The sequence below is a fragment of the Rhea americana genome, unplaced genomic scaffold, assembly GCF_003343005.1.
Source record: "Rhea americana isolate MKP2758 unplaced genomic scaffold, rheAme1 scaffold_33, whole genome shotgun sequence".
Classification (NCBI taxonomy): domain Eukaryota; kingdom Metazoa; phylum Chordata; class Aves; order Rheiformes; family Rheidae; genus Rhea; species Rhea americana.
Window position 1 is genome coordinate 4,794,757 of NW_028186457.1, and position 15,413 is coordinate 4,810,169.

A 15,413-nucleotide genomic window follows, 5' to 3' on the forward strand; every position below is an offset into this window, starting at 1 on the left:
CACACCCAGCAGACAGGAGGATCACCTTTCAAACAGCCAGATGCAACTATTCAGGGCATCAAGCATTCACAAAGATTTTTCTGACACAGAAGATTGATGAAACCACCATGCAAACAGACAAGAGTGACAGAACTGGCATCTGATTTTGCATGTTTGGCTGCCCACATCTTTTTAGCCAGAAAAAAGGCAAAAATAAAACTTATCACAAGATTTGCCAAGGTGGCTCATACATGGACACTCACAGGACAAGTAGCAAAGCCAGAACCCTCCCTTCCTGGCCATTCTACAGTTACCTCCTGCAGCCTCATTTGACAAGATGCAGCAGGAGATGTTCATCTACTGGATATTACTAATTCAYCAGCTACACAGTAGGCCTCCCTGAAAGCTCTCACTGCACTAGGAGCATGGAAATCATGCAAAGGACAAACTGTGGGGCAGGAAATGCTAAACAAATACAAGAGTATTCATTCTGACATGCCAGATCAATTGTCCGTCTTGCCTCGTATCTCATCCCCAACAGTAGCTGTTTTTTAAGGATTTAGGGATGGAGCAGAAGAAACATGGAGTGACTACAGTGAGTCCTTTCCTGGCCATGATCTCCCAGTTTCTGGTATTCAGTGTCAAAGGAATGCTTAGGCTGTCCCCATATCAAGCTGCGCAGTCATCACCAATGGACACAGACTCCTCTTTTGGATGAACTTCAGAACTTGCTTATACTCTGGCAGTAAGCACCACAATTTAAACATGCCCCACTTTAGTATTTGCAATCTGACCCATCCCTACACTTACCTCCACCCTGTTTCCCTTTGCAGCAAAGCTACTTTGGCTCAATTGTGCTTAGGTATCCAATAAAATCCAATACCGAAGCCACAAAAAAGTCCGTATCCACCCTGCTTGCCATTACCACCAAGGTAGCAAGGCTGTAGGAACATAAAAAAATCAATTCAACTACTATTCTACTGACTCTACTCCCACACCACAGAGCTGCACTGTCATCATGTCTCTTCCAATATTTCTCCTCCTTTTACAACCCACTCCCATCTCTGGGGAAGGGCTGTCTCCTCCTTTCTCTTTCTCTGCCTCTTTCTTGTGGGATAGACAAACACATGTCTAGCAGCCAAGCTCAATGGAGGAAAAGCTCAGCTCATTTACTGCATGAACATTTGCCTGAGCCCTTGTCTTCACAGACTTTTGAAGACAGTCCATTTTACAGTGGCGACACTTCATAGCTAACAGTAATTTCATTTACAGTAATTTCCACTCAAAAAAGTATATTTAATTCCTTCAAGACTACAGTCTGACTTTGAATTATGGACTCAAAATCAGCCAGCAGACACAGAAATACTTTCAGCTGCTAAGTTCACCATGTGCACTTGCTCTTCTCTTGCGTACACCTCCCCCCAGTGTGGTATAGGTTTTGACTTTTAGTACAAATTCCCTGGCAAAGGAATGACAGACTTCTGATGGAAAGCTGAAAGCCTACCTACCCTGTGAAAATAACTTCTTCCTGTATTTCCACTTCCACAGCTTGCACTTGAAATACCCAGGATGATCTGGCTCATGTCTGTCCAGCTCAAAATATCTCAGCCTCCTCAGTGTAAGTAAAAAATACCAGCTCTTTCTAGTCTCAACCTGTTCTGAGTCAATTTGGACAAGTTTTATAGCTCTGCAAGAGTAAATGTATGTGTAATATTTACTTGAGTTTCAGATAACTAAGAAAAATGGTCCTTAGGTGAGGGTGCTAAAGAGGGGATGCAGAAGAGCTCAGTACTACTCTTGACTCAATTGCCCTCAGGTTCCTCCACCACATTACTGCAGTGATAAACCAGGAGAAAGGAAGCCACATTCCTGTATCTGGCTGCTCAGATAAGTTCATCCAGGACAGGGATAGCCTTATGAAGACTGCATGCTACCTGACATGCAGGCTGCTGTGCTTCTCCAAGTTTAAGACCTAAGCAATACGGAGGCCTGGGGGAAAGTAAGGTCCTCTTTCCTCTGACCCACTAGCCCACTATGCCAATCATTTGAGGGAGTCCATTCAGAGACATGTGGTATTTGTAAAATTCCAGTTGCCCAAAAACCTTTTTCATCATCTGATCAGTATTCAGACCTCTGATACAGAGGTGTGGCAAAAAGCTCAAGCAGTGTTACAGAAAAAAATAGTGTTGCTGGGCTTCTTTTTCAAAAGAATTACACTTTCTTCTCCTGAGAGCTAAACTCTTCTAAACCCGCAGTGATGTAGTCTTGCCCACAACACCTCAATTCTGATGAGGCATCCAGCACCAAAGTCCTTCATTTGGCTAAGAAGGCCCCAAAAAACACAAGTCAGTGCCTGCTACACAGCAGGTAAAGAGATGTGATTGACAGTTTTCCCATCAAACCACACTGTACCTTTGAGACACAACAAATGTGACACCAAGCTAGGACTAGCGGAATGTCATTGCTCAAATACTCGCTGCCTACTTTCAGGAACATGTAATAAACACATGGTAAGAAGAAAAGCAAAAGACAGGGGCCTTTTCCAGGCTCTCTGCAGGTAAGATGATATACATTACTCCTACAAAAACAGCTGATCATGTCAGAATGCAGTATTTTCCAAGTTTCTTATTGGTATCTAAAATGTGATCTTTAGGACACTGCAAGTTACGAAGAGCTAACTGAAAAATTTCCATATCCTCTCTGACTGATTAATACATTGATACAGACATGAAATGTTGCAGAAACATAGGCAAAAAAAAATACTAATAGAATTATAAGCATTTCAAAGAAGATAAAGAAATGGAGAATGTTTAAAAAAAAAAAAAAAAAAAGTGGCATGAAATATTAGAAAAAAGACCTTGCTGGTATTTTCTTTCTTCTCCCTACACTCCAGGCAACTTCTGAGCTTCCTTACACTTCTTTCCTTTACAAATACTGAAGATTTATGGAAGCAGGAGAACAAAATGCAGTCTAGGGGCTTCCAGTGGGAGTTGCGTACAGGGTAGAATCCATCAAGTTCACATTCCTATTTGAATTTCATCCAGAGGCTAACAACAGAAATCAAGAAGTGATTACAAAAAGAATAGAAAACAGACTCTTAGTTAGAAGACAGCTGAGATTCTAGATTCCTAGGGACAACAGAAGTCAGATGCTCTACTCATGCAGAGGTACCACGTCAGCTGAAGCAAGATTCATAGTGAGCTTAGGGATGGTGTGGTTTGGAGACAGAATTGTTTATCCCAGGCTGCCAAGTGAAGACAGAGCTGCCAAACATACAGGAAAATTGCTGCTAGCACAATTAATGGCCTCACCTAAATATAAAAACCTATTCAGAGGTGTCCTCAAAGTCAGGTAAGAATCAAATTCCTTCTCCAAAGATGAAGAGGTACCATCAGAAAAACCAAAAATTCCAAACAGCAAGTCTCAGCAAGGAAAAAGACAAGCCAGCTTTGTTACCCATTTCTTGAAGCTATCTAAAACCAGGAACAGACGGAAAAGGGATCAAGGAGCAGTAGGGCACCCCACAATAATCAGGAACCAAGGGTAGCATAGGTGGATAGTCACCAGTAAGCACCTAGTGTTCACACCCTCACACAAAGTCATTTTTGTGCCCAAGATCTCAGATAACTGTAGAGCCCACGTTCACATGGGAAAGGCCACAGGCAGCAGAGGCCCTTGGAATACCATTAGCCTGTCAGTCATGGCAGACATTATTAGGGAAAGAGGCAATTCTCAGTATGGGACAAAGCAAAAATATCCCTGCAAATAGAGCTATAATTAAACCAGAAGCACACCCAGTCAGAGCTGGTCACTCAGCCTTCTCTACACTTCATTTAGGCAAATAATTGTTCCAGGAAAACTACAGTCAGACAGTTGTGACCCCATAAAAACTCAATTACGTATGAGTTAACGTCAATACAAAACAGCTTTTTTTCATTTACTGTAAATCTCAGTGTTTAAAACTAGGTTCTTTGGCTGGATTTGAACTTCAGACTTTAAGAGAGGCAAAGGTTCTCTTTTGCCTTCTTCTGTTATAACTAATTTCATCTCCTACCCAAGTAATTAGCAATCAGCTTCAAAATGTCTTCTTCAGTTGCTCATTGCCTTGTGCTTTCTGTGCCTTTCATTGCAAGAGAAAGCAGAACACATCTGTAGCGAGCTGAGGCAGGACAACAGCTAGCAGATTTTAAATACAGCAGTTTCAAGCATACCAGTTTATGCAAACCCATCTTGAGCCTGCAGGCAATACACGTCTTTGCATCTGAGGACTTAGATATGGGGCTTTCATTCAGCAGTGGCATAGATGCAAATTAAATCCATTTTTGCTTCACAAGGCATCTGTTGCTTATACACCACTACAGCAATGCTCTCAATATCATTGCAGGTCTTGGATGCTAGTGATTTTCTCTCGTGGTYTGAGTTTTTGGCTTGTTTGTTTTCTGAGCTGTCTAGGACTGGCCATAAAGATAACTCTTGGAAGACACTGTAAAGCAGAGATGGCCAGGCTTCTCTAACCCTAACCAGCTGTATACTAAAATCCTCACATGGCTGAGAACCACAAGGCAYATATCACAGATTTGGGGAGCTGAACAGAGCCCAGGAAAACTTTACAGCAGGTAATGGCTGCTTATTGTGAAATGTCATTGGTGGGGCAGGGCTGGGTTCGCCACACAGCTGGCTCCCAGTGACCCACTGCCATCAGCTTTAACAATCCTCTGTTCAGAGCAGTTCAGATCTCTGGCTCTGAGTCAACCCAATGCTGATCATGAAACAAGATCATGACTTAACTAGCTCACAATCCACATGTGGCTCTAGAGCTACAAGCTGATCTTCTTAGGGGAATAACATTTGCTGTGGGTTTTTTTTGTTTTGTTTTGTTTTAAAGAATAATTTTACTTCCTCACATTTACTAGCATTCTGGTTTACTATACAGTGCTTGCCTCCTCCGCATTCCTCCTAGTGCAATTTCTGGAACCACCTTCATTGCTCCCATTTCTGTCAGCGTTTGAAACTAGTTTCAACCAGCCATGGTCAAACCACACCCCATATGCAGACCATGGAATATGCAACTGCATAAAGACCTCTTGCTAAAGCAGTGGTTTCTAATATAGTTGCTGGTTGATTGTTTGTCCGAAAATCCCTATCCACAAGAGACACTGAAATAGTGCTAAAAGGCAGGCAAGTTCCAAAAACGTTAGAAGATGTTTGTGCTGCAGACTTCTGGACAGTGTAGCTCTGTCAACAGATGCTATCCCTGACCACAGAAGCAATGCCAGCAGTGGTCCAAAAGTGTCCTCGTAAGGACACAGGACTTTTACCAGTTTCATGGACTAAAGGGGGAGTGGTTTTAAGACACTAGTATTAATACATATTAACATGTCTATACTTTGTCCTGTCAGGGGAGTAATCCTACTAAGGTCCAGTAAAGCTCCCTTAATGTAGGAACTGCCTTAAGGATTAGCAAACTAAGACCACGTTCAATTCAGGCTAATGTGGTGCTAGCTCCAGTTTCCTAAAGAATGCAAAAAGGCAGGGGGGGAGAGACCAGGAAAGACAAGTACGAGTCACWCTGGAACTCAAGCTAAGGGTTTGACTTTACTTAGTTGATTTACAGGTTCATTCTAGAGTTGCAGCCACTGAGTATTCAGGGTTTCAAACTTGAGCAGACCAGCTTGGGAGCCTGCCACTGCTGGATAACCCCAAATCAACTTAGCACAAGAGAGAAACTCACTTCCTCATATTCCTTCAAAAATGCTTTGTCTGCCCTTTGCTGAACACACAGGCCACCCCTGTTCACAAATCCTTTTGGATTTCTCCTTCACATTCATGGACACAAGTCCAGGCCAAAGGCCTCTTCTTCCTCAACACTGCTAAGGATCTTCTTGGGTCTGTCCACCAAAAAGCAAGCCTCATTAGAAGTCATCATGCACCACAGGACTGAGGTCCTCTCCCAGCTGTGAAAGAACCCAGCCACTGGATTGCTCTTCTTTCCAGCCAGTTGTATGAAACCCTCTCACATTTTGGTGGAATCTCTCCACTATAATCTCTCCAAAGGAATCTCTCCTTTCTTCTGTGCTGTTCTGTACATGGAATATCCACTCACCACTCACCAGCCACTGTTGAACTAATCACATGTAGAGGCGAGAGTGAGTGTTTCAAGGCAGGGAACATAACCGTTTCCCAGGGACAAAAGGTCAGCTATCGAATGCTAAAAAGCTTGATTCAGGAATGCATGTTCGGACAGCAAGTGGCAAGAGTCACCKAACCAAACAGCCAGGAAGCAACCACCAAAAATCCTATCCTCATGATTTARGTAAGTAATTGAACTGGATGTAAATTACTTTGTCAGATAGGGATAGCCACTTTTAATTTGTGGCTGTGTTGCTACGAGTTAGCTCTCACCAACTGAGAAAGGGCAAAGGGACATACATTAATGAAGTTACCCATTTGCTAAGGTAATCTGACTCAAAATTCAAGCCCAGCAGGAAGAAAGGAAATTTTGTGCAGAGTATTTGACTAGACCATGGTAAGTGCAGAAGGAGGGTAAGGTACAAAAGGTGCCCCTTTGCCTATAGTCAGCATAAGGCAGTAAGTTGCAGGGAATGGTCTAAACCTCTTCATGAGATGGCTACAGCAATATACACTGGTCACAGCATGCTGGAGTCAACCAGTTCTTCACCCACTCAGTTCTTCTGCCATGCCACGATTATGGCATGCTAGAATAGCTCCTGATGCCTGGGCTGCCTTGAGGTTCCCTTCATGTACCTCATCAAGCATAGCTTAAGGCTTAAAATCCTCAATCAAGGCTACAGTACAAGACAAGCTCCTTAACAGCTATGCAAACCATGGAGAGCACATGAAAAGAAACCATCATTTTTAAAGCAGGCCTCACATAATTCTACTAATGTGATGAATTTTCTGACAGTTGGAGCCTTTAAATTAAAGCCTATCTTTCAATAAGATGTGCTCTAGCTCAGCTGACACAGTGTGGCAGTGCCTGAGAGGCATTCCCTGGCTTGTGTAGAACAGGTCATATTAAACACTTGTAGTATTTCCCCCCCCTCCTCTCTCTCTAAAGCCAGAGGGAAGTGTTTATGCAGCAGGTACCTATTGAGACTCTATATGGCTCAGGAATCAAAAGTGATTCCCACAGAGATATTTTTCTGAAACAAAGAGAATTTGACACAAACACTTTTTGTTTTAAAACAGACACGTGTCCTGCTTTTTATTCCAGAAGGTCAATGCATGAGGAACACACTTTTGTCACAGATGTCATAAAAAAGACTGTTTATAAATACCTTTCATGTAGAAGTTGATAAACATAACAAGCTCCAAGCAAAATGGGTGGTTACCTGCCAATTCATAAGGACTCTGTGCTGGGATTGCACGGCAAACATAAAACCTCCTCAATCCTGACCACAGCTGGTTAAAATCAGTTCCCAATATCCTCTTATCTTCATCTCTGTAATTATGCTCAAAGAACACATAAGCCATACGCTTTATATATATGGAAGCGGACTCTAGTGCCTTTTTCCTAGCTAGCACAGACAAGGGATTTTGGCCTAAGGGCTACAGTATATAGCATACCTACAGGCCAGATGAATTTAGAACCAAGTCYTACCCTTGCTATTGGAAAGAGTAAATGTTGGGAGCAGGAGTGAGAGCTGCCAGTATATATTCTGAAGCAACCTACTAACCTGCCAGAATTATGAAGAATAGCTTTTAAAGTAGGGTAACTGCAAGATCTCAAGAGAGAAAGAAGGAAAAATAAAGTCTACACGCAGGGAGTCCAGTATTTAAGCAGTACATTGAATTTCAAGAGGATCTCAAAGAAGCCCCGAGGATCTCRGTGTAAGGAGGAAGATACATTGCTTGAGAGTTTAAAGGAATAAGCAGGGGATGTTACTGAGAAGGCGGCAGGCAGACGTGAAGCTCCTGCCAAAAAGAAAATAGAGCAAGAACAGTGTAAGCCTTTAAACCACCAGAAGATACACCACCTTTTACCACTAATCACCCCAAAGACTGCAAGAAAAAGGTGGTATTGCTGGTTCCATGCACCACAGAAAGAGAACAGCTGTTGAGAGACTCCACTTCCCCTCCCCCCCACCCCCACCCAAGCCCCTTCCCAACTTTGTCCCATTGCATGGCTCCCGACAGCCTCATCCCTGCTTCATTCTTCCAGGCCCATCTGGCCTTGTGCTCTCCAGGACACATTCTGCAAGGGCATATCCCCACCTTCCCCCTTAAGAACTTCTCAAAATTTTCATACTATGAGCGATGAAAGACAGATGCAGAAGATGCCTGAGAACTGGTGGTCTGCCAAGTAAGACAGTACTGTGTTGAAATGCAGCAGGAGACCACTCCTGTGACAGTATGCAGGAGAAAGATCAACACAACACTGCCTACCATGCAAAGGTGGTAACAGTCTTGCTTTGCATAGGAAAACCTAGATTGCTCTAGTGACAGAACTCTAATAAGCTGAAACTCACAGCACTGTGTGGGGACTTGTACCGTTTTYGTCCTTCCAAGTTAAGAAAGAAGACACTGTTTGAAAGATGCTATAGTATTTGGCAGACTTGTTTTCACAACAGAAGTTCTCTTACTCTGAAATAGGATAGAATTTCATGTTTCACAAAAAGTTCATCCCATCTCATCCTTGATACACCCTTAATCACTTCCTTGGGTTTTCTGTATTTGGATGGATAATTTGGGAATATGCAATCACAAAAATCAACTGTCTGTTGATCTGTGAGACATTAGTGCCAGATTAGGTGACACAACACATCTGGCTCCTTGGATAGAGCCTGTAGCACTAGGCTGATCTTTCTGGTGGGGCTTTGCTGGATCTACCTACTAGCAACCTACCTACTAGCAGATCCAGCAGCCAACTGCACCTGAGGCCACAGCGCCCAAGGGAAGTCAGGGCTGCGCTTTGTACAATCACTGAAAGAGAAATCTAGCCACAGAGACACCTGAGTGAGCTTTACACTCAGTGCACAAAGCTCGAAGAGCTAGTGCAGCGACCTGAAGCAGGAGAAGACATCAGTAATAAAAGGCAGACAGCCTTCAGCTTGCTGCTGGGCTAATGCCCTTGTTTATAACCTGACAGAAAATAAATGTAGTAAGTTATAGCACAATCTGCACTTGGAGAAGTCTGATCCTTCCAGGACCCATGTGCAGGAGTGCTGAAAAGCAACAGCCAAATTCCAAACACAGATGTGTGCGCATACAAATTTTGCCAGAAGGATAAAAAAGCCTAGAGACACATGCAATGCTTGCTTATCTAGGAGTGAAAATTAGCTTATGAGGTCAGCTATGGAGAACCTTGCTACAGTGAACCCCAGCAACTTGTCAACTTACACAGTCAGTGGAGAAGAGCCATGCCAGCCAGTCAGTAGGAGCAATGTCWTGCTCCACACAGACCACCAAGGAGACATCATGCACTTGCTAGCTTATCCTCTGGTATTCCCCCCAGCAAAGCCAGGAGACTTGCAATGTTGAGCCCAGCCCAAAGCCTGCCAATCTGCTAAACTTATCTGGTCATTTAAGATGAAGGTAGGAGGCTGCATTTTAAATTTTCAGAGATTAAGCCAGCACCTGGCCACAGGGAACTGTGTATGCTTTTGGTCAATAATTAACTCAATGAAACTTCATCCTTCTATATCAGCTGACAATCTGGCCTATAAATATGAAAAACTAAAGATTCTTCCTTTCCTCCATCCCCCTCCCACCTCTGTCCCTCTTTACCCCTTCCCACTGCCCTCCCAGTGAGGCATAAGAATGGGATTCAATCACTCTTTCTCTAGTGAATCATTCCCAGGAAATACACCTTCCTTCAGTGAGTACAAACCCTACCTTGATTGAGGTAGGTCAGGGTTTCTTCATGCAGTTTCACCGCAGGTGACGTAGCTGTGCAGAGAACATACTGAAATGGAGGCAGTTTGGCTTCATTCTCAGGAGATAACTGTGGTTCTTCCTGCTTGAAGATCGGCAGTGCAAGGACATCACTGAAACATACAATTCACGCACATTTAGTTACAAAGACTTTATGGAACAATTTGGGCTTGATTCTCTTGATCCGAGATAATGGAGATGGTCTCTGGAGAAAGTTAGTTATGACAGCTAAAGAAGAATTTGGACTGTATAATGTATTAAGGCAATTTCTGCATCTGGGATGTCAGCACTGGACACAAAAGAACACCAGCATTTGCAAAATAGAAATTTGTTAGGAATTAAAACATTTTTAAAAACATAAATCAGATCTAAGTTTTAGTTAATCAGTCTTCCCAATTAGGGAAAAAACAAACAAACAAACAAACCACAGCTACCAAAAATAGATTCTCCTTCCTTGTGGAAATACATTTCTTAAAGTGTTCTCAGGTTTTCAGACAAAAATCTATCAGAAGAAACAAAAGCGGACACTCCATTTTGACACCTGAATGCAGATTAGTTAAAGGTCTGCAATCAGCAGCAAACAGTCCTAGTGTAAACAGGAGCTGCTTGGGTACATCATAGCATGAATTGCTGGATTACTTGACTCAAGGTCCTTTTGTACCCTAACAAATCTGGTCCTGAGGAATCATACAGCTCGTAACATGGGATCAGAATACTTTCATAAATGCATCCACAAGTGCTCATAAGCAGCTTCACTAGGGGTTATGCACATTCCCAATTCTGACCTCCTTTACAACACTTTAATGCAGACCTCCCTGTTGACATACAGTTAAGCTGATGCCAACTCACACTTATCATCAAACAAAACAGATATTATCTAGCCTGAGTGCACAACAAAGTAAGAAAGAAAAGAGATGTCAGGAATAAGCATCCTTATCTTAACAAGTCTAATGCTTAAAAACCCCATTAGCCTTTCTGATGTCTCTAACACCTCTGGTTGTTGTGTCCACTTAAAGTGTTAATATCCTTCCAAGTCAGGAAGATTATGCTGAACACAAAAACTGTTCAGACTAAATAAGCAGAGATTTCTTTTTCTTCTTCATTTCTTCCAGATGCATGAAGACACTTGACATTCAGGGTACAGAGACTCCAGTTCTGCTCCTTTCAGTAATGCCCATACACAAAAGCTTTTAAGAAAAAAAACTATCTAGGAACATACCAATGTGTACTGGCATGCTCCCTATGGTAAGAGCGCTAGGAATTTTCCTTGCCTGTTCAGTTAATGATCCACTCTGTGTTCACTTGTAACACCCACAACCTTGAAGACTACCCAGGTCATCAGTAAAGTGGTGCAGCAGTTTACAGTAAACTCTTGGAAGGGCCTAGTTTGAACACAGATACTCCTATTTATGGAGAAATAAAGCCAGAGAGCAAGCCATCCCACTTCAGATACAGGCAGAAAAGAAATACCCATCTCCGTTTCCATGCTCTCTTCCAACCACACCCCCACCATTAACTTGGACGCATCTAGCCCCATTTGCTTACTGGCATTACTGACATAATCATAGCTCTTGCCTAACTGYAGCCCTAGTGTTTCCTCCCTCCTCTCTTAGGGATGATGATTTACTACAATAATGAACTGACAGAAATGCCTCCAGTAGATTTCTAAAATAGATATCATTTCTCTAAACACACAGAGAATCTTATACTCACTCCCTCACCCTAATGCCACCATTTGTTCTTAACTCATTCATCTGCACAATGCTACTGGAATGCATGTTGATTTACCGAAGAAAATAGATTAAAAAACTCTGCAGTCTAAAAACTTGTTCTGTAAAGATAAATAGTATACAGTGTGCAAAATCTGGCCCACCATTTACACAAAATGTGAGGAGTTCATACACCTATTCGGCTGAAATAGTGGAGAAATTTAGGCATGAAGTCAAAATTCAAATATCACATTCCACTTCAGGCTCCTGACATCCATATATTTTGCTGAAACAGCTGTTTGATAGTTGATGACTAAGTTCTGAGGCATTTGTAATTTGGTTTCTGGAAGATTTAACCATATTCAAGAACTGATAAAGCTGCACAAGTAAATCACCTTTTTATTCCTATAGCTTTTAAGCCAGGGCCAGTGGAATCTGAGGCTTTACATCAAGCCCTTATGAAATATTTCAACTTCTTAGAAGTATTCGGAATATAGAAAGATTTGGACAACAGGACGAGGCTTAAAAGAAGTTGTAACTAAAAACTATATAACTATAAATATTTAAGACACAGCAACATTTGTTCAACTGTATTCGCTCAAGAGTTGCRAAGCAAGTTTTGGGAAAAGTTGTTTTTATAATCTTTCCCACCCTTTAAAAAGGGAGGGGGGGATCTCAAAACTCTTCCCAGTTTCACCTTTCAGCTTTACAGTCCTTGTCTTAACCAAGTGTGAGTCCACTTACCTGGGGAAGGGAGAAAGTTAGTTGAAATAGATGGTTCCACCAGCTAGCAGAACAAAGAGTGAAATACATAGCACGTTTCCATAGAGATGCATGAAGATTTGCCAAGGTTCCACCTGTGCAAAAATTTTTCTGTAATATTCTACTGCAGTAACTACAAATACCCATGGTAAATGCAACATAGTGAGGTATGGCAGAATTTATATGAGACCTCAGATATGCACAAAGCCTTTTACATACACAAAGCATAAATGATAAAAGTTTTTCCAATAGCTACTTCAAGTATTGTCCTATTTCTGCTACTTCCATTCTGTCACTACAGGTGAGAACAAAAAACCTTCAGAAAGTCTCAACTCAGCAGAAAAATGCCCTATACTAGAAACATGCCTTGACATATTCCCATGCAGAGTGAATTGGCCAGAATTAGAAGCCTCTAGAAAAAACAAGGGTTTTATTCCACTGACCTTTACTGCAACACCTGAGGCCATGGCTTAACACTGCCATAAATCTCGCTTCAGAGCTTTTAGTCCAGATCAAAAATGCCACGGTCACAGGAGCAGAGGYTCATTGAAGTTTTAAGTTTATTCCAGGAAGAGTGACAGGTTAACATCATAGGGGCAGCCTGCCTGCCAGCTCAGGTATCATTTATCCCCTCACAGCTAGCATAAAGTCAGCACCAAACCCACACAAATACTCTAATGCATTTTCTGGCCAATTCAAAGGAAGTTGGATTGCAGGCTCAAGTCTGAACCAGGCTTGATCTTGTAGCACTGAGATGAGGTAAATCTACAATGCTAATGAAACAACTCGAGCATCATTAACTTGCTCTCTGAACCCTGTGACTGTACACACAAGTACCTGCACTAAGGCTGATGTGCTGCCACCCTTCTCGCTATCCTCAACTAAGCGGCTTGGCAAGCATCATGCAAGAGAGGACAACAGTTTTTCCACGTGCACACTGCTAAAATACTGGGGCAGAGGAAGGAGGTGAAACACACTGTATGAAGAAGTAGAGAAGCTGTAGGGAAGCAATTCTTCAACTGGAAAAAGATTCCTCTGCAAATACATGGATAGGGAACAGGAAGAGTTAAGATTACATGTTCCATTGAAAGGAAAGTTTTATCTGTGTTTGAAGTGCTCTGCTGGGCAAACTTGATGTTCTCTCAGCAGTTGTTATTTGGGGGGTATGTTCTGAAAGCAGGGTTGTCTGGTCAGAGCCAGATTCTCCGCTGCTGTAATTCAGTGGATGCATACTTCAACCAGGCAGCAACAACTAACACCAGCTGAGAGCTCAGCCAAGAAACCACCAAAAAAAAAAAAAAAGGAAAAAAGGAAAAGAAAAAAGAAAAAAAGCACTCAGCAAAGAAGGAAACTCCCAAAGTTGTCTGCTTTGTTGTCTTTTGGAGGGAGGAAATATGGGTTTGCACTACACATGTTACAGGCTATTGTTTAACAGCCCTTGTGCTTAAATTAGGCACATTTAATTAAATGCAACTCTGCAAGAGCAGGAAAAATCTGGTTTAGACAAGTCCAAAAAGTGAAATTAAGAGTTTTCTTTTTTTTTTTAACCCAACATCCCAAAAAGACAAAAACCCAGTCCTGAGAAAACTGGGTGCCTTCTCAATTTGCGAGCAGTCGCTCTCCACGGTTTTGACAGCGCTGCACAAGTAGTACACCTCCCTTCGAACTACGTTGCCCAAGCCCCCTTCTGCAGACAGAAACCATTAAAAGTGATAGAGTAAAATTCAGTTACTAGGCAGTTTCAAAAAAAAAAAAAGAGAGAGAAAAGGAAAAAAACACCCTCATCGCTCAGAAGAGGCATTCTCCGACAAGCAGGACCTTTCTCAAGCCGAGCCAGCCCGGCTCTCGGCGCCGGGACCGCGCTCCCCCCGCAAGGAGACGGTTTCCCGTCAGGGACGCACGTTTCACCCCGGAGCTGCGCCGCCAAACACAGCTCCGGGGCGACGCTTCGCCCCCATGTTGTGGGGGTGGGGGGGGCATCGAGCGGCACCCGCGGGGGTTCGCGCCGCGCGGGCGGCAGCAAGCTGCGCTTCGGGGCGCGCTGGTGCAGGACTCACCGCAGGTAGCTGCCGGTCGAGTGCTGGTTGTAATGCTCCGGCTGCGTGTGCCAAAACAGCATCTTGGCTCGGGGGAGCCCGGCGGGGAGGCGGCCCCGATCCCCGCGCGCAGTCCCTGGGGGCGGCTGGCAGGGGCAAGGCAGGGGGGGCGGCCAGCCGGGCTGCCGACCCCGAGGCACGGCGGACACCGCTGCGGCCAGCTGTAGCGGCGGCCCCGGTTGCTCCCGCCGCTTTTATGGCCCGGCCCCGGCGGCCGCGGGTTGGCTGCGGCGGGGCGCTGGAGCCGTGCCGAGCCCTCCTCCGGGCCGCTCCTCCTTCGCCGCCGCCGTCGCCCCGGGGGCGCAGGTGGCAGCGGCCCGCCCCGCCGCCCTGCCACCGCCCTGCGGCGCCCGCCAGGCAGAAGGGCCCCGGCGAAGCCCACCGCGGGCCCCCGCGGCGGAGGGAAGGGCTTCACAGCCCCGCGCTGCCATCGCTCCGGGGGCCAGGGCGCCATCTTCTCCCGCGCGCCCCGCAGCTCCCCATCGCACCCCTGGGGGGAAGGGCGCCATCTCGCGCACCCCGAGCCCAGCCTGCTGCCCTGAGGGGAAGGCGGCTATGCTGTGTGCCCAGGGGCAGGCGTTGCTTCCCTAAGGGCCAGGCTGCCACATCCCAGCAGCCATTGCCCCATGAGGCAGCCATTGCCTCCCTGAGGGCAGGGCCGCCATTTTGTGTGCCCCAGGGCAGCCATTGCCCCCCAAAGGGCAAGACCGCCATTTTTTGTGCCCGAGGGCAGCCACTGCCCCCCTGAGGGCAAGGCCGCCCTTTTGTGTGCCCCAGGGCAGCCATTGCCCCCCTAAGGGCATGACCGCCATTTTGTGTGCCCCAGGGCAGCCATTGCCCCCCTGAGGGTAAGGCCGCCATTTTGTGTGCCCCAGGGCAGCCATTGCCCCCCTAAGGGCATGACCGCCATTTTGTGTGCCCCAGGGCAGCCATTTCCCACCTGAGGGCAAGGCCGCCATTTCACATGCCTCAA

The 15,413-nt window shown here is 44.7% G+C and overlaps 1 protein-coding gene across 1 annotated transcript in view; it reads right to left on the reverse strand.

The window, feature by feature from the left end:
• TFCP2L1 (transcription factor CP2 like 1) overlaps positions 1-14,579 on the reverse strand; it is a 33,408-nt gene extending 18,829 nt beyond the window's left edge. Inside the window, exons 1-2 of the mRNA XM_085311063.1 lie at positions 14,402-14,579; positions 9,835-9,986 (exon numbers count right to left, since the gene is read on the reverse strand). Coding sequence (XP_085167189.1) covers positions 9,835-9,986; positions 14,402-14,463 — 214 coding nt within the window. The 5' untranslated portion in view covers positions 14,464-14,579. The remainder of the gene's footprint in view (positions 1-9,834; positions 9,987-14,401) is intronic.
• Positions 14,580-15,413: the final 834 nt, after the last annotated feature.